General features: G+C 44.1%; 2 protein-coding genes across 2 annotated transcripts; both read right to left on the bottom strand.

Moving 5' to 3' along the window:
- Positions 1-2,905: 2,905 nt before the first annotated feature.
- Positions 2,906-3,292, bottom strand: PHACADRAFT_196292 (uncharacterized protein; the record flags this gene model as incomplete). The annotated part of the gene is made up of 2 exons (XM_007396505.1): positions 2,906-3,185; positions 3,246-3,292. The coding sequence occupies 2 exons, from the start codon at positions 3,290-3,292 to the stop codon at positions 2,906-2,908; spliced, it is 327 nt and encodes a 108-aa protein (XP_007396567.1).
- A 244-nt stretch (positions 3,293-3,536) lies between these two features.
- On the bottom strand, positions 3,537-3,956 carry PHACADRAFT_97642 (uncharacterized protein; the record flags this gene model as incomplete). Its single annotated transcript, XM_007396506.1, has 1 exon — positions 3,537-3,956. A coding segment is annotated over one exon (420 nt), but the record flags the coding sequence as incomplete, so codon positions are not given.
- Between the last annotated feature and the right edge of the window lie 32 nt (positions 3,957-3,988).

Consider the following 3,988-nt stretch of genomic DNA (forward strand, 5'->3'; position numbering starts at 1 on the left):
AATTTGTTAAAAGACTCTAATCTGTCTTGCTCAGACAGACTGTACAAGTAGAGCAACCCAGTTCAGATTGAGTAGAGTCTGGGTCATAATTGCCTCCAGCTACTCTGTGGCATGGTTACAGAAACTATCTCCAGGATCTCTGTTCTGTTTTCTAGCTCAGACAGGCTAGACTAAAAGAGCTTTCCAGTTGAGAATAAGTGGAGCCTGGAATATAACTGCCTTCAGCCACTTTGTGGCATGGTTACATATATTTCAGCATAAAAAAATGAAGAAACTGTATCTGCCAAGCATATATGCTATGGCCCACATAACTCTAGTTGGACCAGCTGATCTCTGCAAGCATTGTCTGGGGGTAGTGGACTGGCCAGACTGTTGTGTTGCAGGTATGTTTTCTCATTATGGTAGCCATGATCTCAGTCCATGGGATAGTGTTCAGATCGGGGGATAGAAAGGATAATGGCGCATCTGGCAATATGAAAAATATATGAAGGTGTTCTGGTTGGACCAGGAACAATTTAATTATGTCACAGAGCTTTATCAGTGATTGCTGCATTGTGCGATGACATCCAAACTACTTCTGCGAGAGAGGCTGATAGAATGGTGGTTTGGTGGGAATAGAATTCCGTCATCTCGGCTCATGTTGAGAAGGTCAATTTCCATGCCTATGTGGAGATCGTGTAGGGACTGCATTGCAGAGGAAAGGACAGTGGTGGCCTAGAGCAGGTGACGCTCCATGATCAATGGAAGTTGGAGGGTGTAGAGGCGCTATTGTGCAGAGGTGGAGTCACTTGACAGTGTGAATCCATCGATTGGGCATATGGTTAGAGATCAGAGGTTCTGACAGGCCACTAGGACCTCAAACAGTGAAGAGTAGTTGTGGAACGATCAGATGTGGTATAAAACTAGCATTCTTGTACCAGGCGTTAAGACCAGTACTAGGTGTGAGAAGGCAGCCATGTGCGGAATATGATGTGGAGCAAGTGGAAGTTAGGAAGGCATTTTGTCTCTTGTATTGTGGCCAGAGTCAACATTATGTGCATGCATTTCTCTTCTTTGTAGCCGAGTTCTGATCTTTTGTCAATTTTGAGTGAGTGGGTGAAGATGTGTAACAGGTGGGGTTTTTGGTCGATGCTGCAGTGTATATGCTGGGCAAAGCCTTCGCTGTTTTCAGGGGGTTCATCGCATACTATTGTCTCATGGATGAGTACTTGGCGTGATCTTGCATATATGGCTTGTAGGCAGAGAGTTTGCTGGCAATTCACCAGAATGGTTTCAGGGTCAACCAATATTGCAATAAGGAGTATCTTCTCCCATAGCTTGTTTGGTAGTTCTAGCTCGGTCTTCTTGGCCATTGTGTTGCAAAATGATGGTTCAGAAGTACGTCCGACAGCGTGTTTCAATGCTTATCTTTATTGAAATTGTCATGTTGAATGTCATTGTTATTATGTTGAATTTAGTCCTATGCACATGCGTTCAGTCTGGTTTACACAGCTAGTGTTTATCTTATGCAACTATGGGGGGTCACTCTGGGGGGTCACTCTTAGGTAGTTTTTGTGTGTGACTCTGAGGCAAGGTAGTTTATGGACATTGTAGTCCTCAGACATCATTTATTCAGCAGTGACAGCCTTGTGGGCTACATATCAAGGTCTCCATTAGTGGCATGTAAACCACTCTCATACAAATAACTTGTGCTTGCCCTAGGTGTTTCCACCTGAGGCGATGCCACCTCTATGGCCATTGGATATTCTGATCTCAGGGGACTCTGTGGAATGGCAATGTTTGCTGCTTGTGAGATGGTGCAGGTGCAACCATCATTGATATCAGGTTTGTGTGGCTCCAGAATGGAGGTACAGCACATCTCTTGAGTGTGGATGGCCCTGCAGACAATTGTTCAGAGAAAAATGTCCGTTATCAGATTGTTTGTGTTCTAGAGTCTCTTAAGCCAGGCTTTTAAGACCTGCAAACTTTGATTTATGTTTTATATATTATTATACTAGATATAAAGTTAGCATTTGTTGTTGTCAGATATTGATACTTTACTGACACTAACTATGCCATTATAAGCAAAACATTTATACTGAAGTTATGCAAATGGCAGAAAATAGTTTTGTAATATGGCCAGAAACAAAGAAATTGTACCCACCAAGCATTTGCACTGTGGCCCGCATAGCCCTAGTCTGCAGGAACCAACTTGACCACATTTGACTGCTCACTGTCACTGAAAGGGATAGCTTGCAAGGATAGTATGCTGCAGGAGCTGAAAAGGGATATTGGTCACAGTTGAGTGAAAGTAGGCACCTGAAAGTAAGAGTAAGCATGGTATGTCTTCTAAAATTAAAGACATGCACAAACAGCACCCTCATTGTTCTACAGAGAAATGATGGACCAATTCAAACTGTGAGATAATGGTGAGTAGAGCCTCTAGACTGTTGTTCGCCAGTGAGCATCACAAATAGAGTTTGCGGTGAGTCTAAGTATATTTCCACTGGGGCAGGAGAGTTTAAAGATGTGCCAGAAATGTGGCCACTGCTGTCAACAGGATGTGAAGATTCTACATATAGTTTCAGAAGTAGCATGACAGTGAGTGTAACATAGATAGAGCTTACTGCGAAAGAGGCAATAAAATGAGTATGTCATGATATCAGTAGCACACATAGCTTAGCACAATGTTTGCATGCAGTGCAAGAGACTGACCTCTTTAAATACATTGAGCAGAAATGGGGCAGCAGCAGAACATACATATAGAACTTTAGCTTCTGGCAATAGGACACCATTGAAGCCTCTTTTGTAACACACAAGCAGTACAGACACAGTGGCAAGTGCAATGTATACATCATATAAAACTACAATCACACAGAGAGCGACAACAATATTCAGTACATAAAATGGTAGAGAGAACTGCTTATTAGTTCCGAGATTTCTTGTTTCCTATGACCTTGGCAGAAGGAGCTGTGGTCTCCTCCTTCTCAGGCTGCTTGTGATCATTAAGAGCACGCACAGCAGCTGAAACAGCACTGACACCTCTAACAACTTCTCCTGGCTCAAGAATGCCCACCGTGGGCACAGGCAACTCTTTGCTAGGAACTGAGCTGCTACCCAAAGGAGTAGAAGATGTGGCAAAGTCTGTGATGGCAGCCAACAGTGCAGCTTTGATAAGTGCATTGCCAGTAGCACTTTTGGCAGACCTAGAATGGAGCTCAGTAAGTGATCTTCAGGTGGAGCTGTGGAGGACATGTCAGACTCACAAAGAAAGCCTGTAAGCATTGTACTTGCACTTTTTAGAAGGAGGCATGGCAGAAGGAAATCCAGTGCCAGCTCTGTTGGCAGCTGGAGGAGTGTGGAGTGCATTAAATGTGAGACTCTCAACCTCAGCAGTGAGCATGCTGTCATGGCATATGTCATGAAAAGTCCTGAGTACCTGCACAGTGGACTGCAAGGTTGGCAATGGGACTCAGCTCTAGCAAGAGGTGGATCCATTAAAGTTGGCCCTGAAAAAATTGTGAGAATTAAACTGCGGACAATAGCACCTGCTTGGCTTACTCAAAAGTAGATGTCTTCTTCTCATCACAGACATGCTCAGTGACCTCCAGCATTGTATGCTTGTTGTTATTGAGGGCCGTAATGTCTCTGATCAAGCGAATGATGCCCAGGCCCATAACATAAGTTGGAATGTTGGGCAGAAATTCGTCATATCCATCCTGCATTGGGTTACTGGAATACAGATAAACATGAATGGCCTCCAAAAGAACAGGCTTGTTGAGGGGAAAATAGCTACATGCAACAGTGAAGACAACTGTATCATCAGAGAGAGGCGTGTCATCTCTGGAACTGTAGACACGAAGCTGAGCTGTGACACTGGCATCAGACAGGCTGTTGGTCTGCATCACAGTGCGATAATGGCAGTAATAGCTTGTGCAACTGTTGCTGGTCTGTCCAGCAACACAGCGACTACCACCAGGACTGGGGTGCCGAAGACAATAGTAGGTGA

The sequence above is a fragment of the Phanerochaete carnosa genome, assembly GCF_000300595.1.
Source record: "Phanerochaete carnosa HHB-10118-sp unplaced genomic scaffold PHACAscaffold_6, whole genome shotgun sequence".
Lineage (NCBI taxonomy): Eukaryota > Fungi > Basidiomycota > Agaricomycetes > Polyporales > Phanerochaetaceae > Phanerochaete > Phanerochaete carnosa.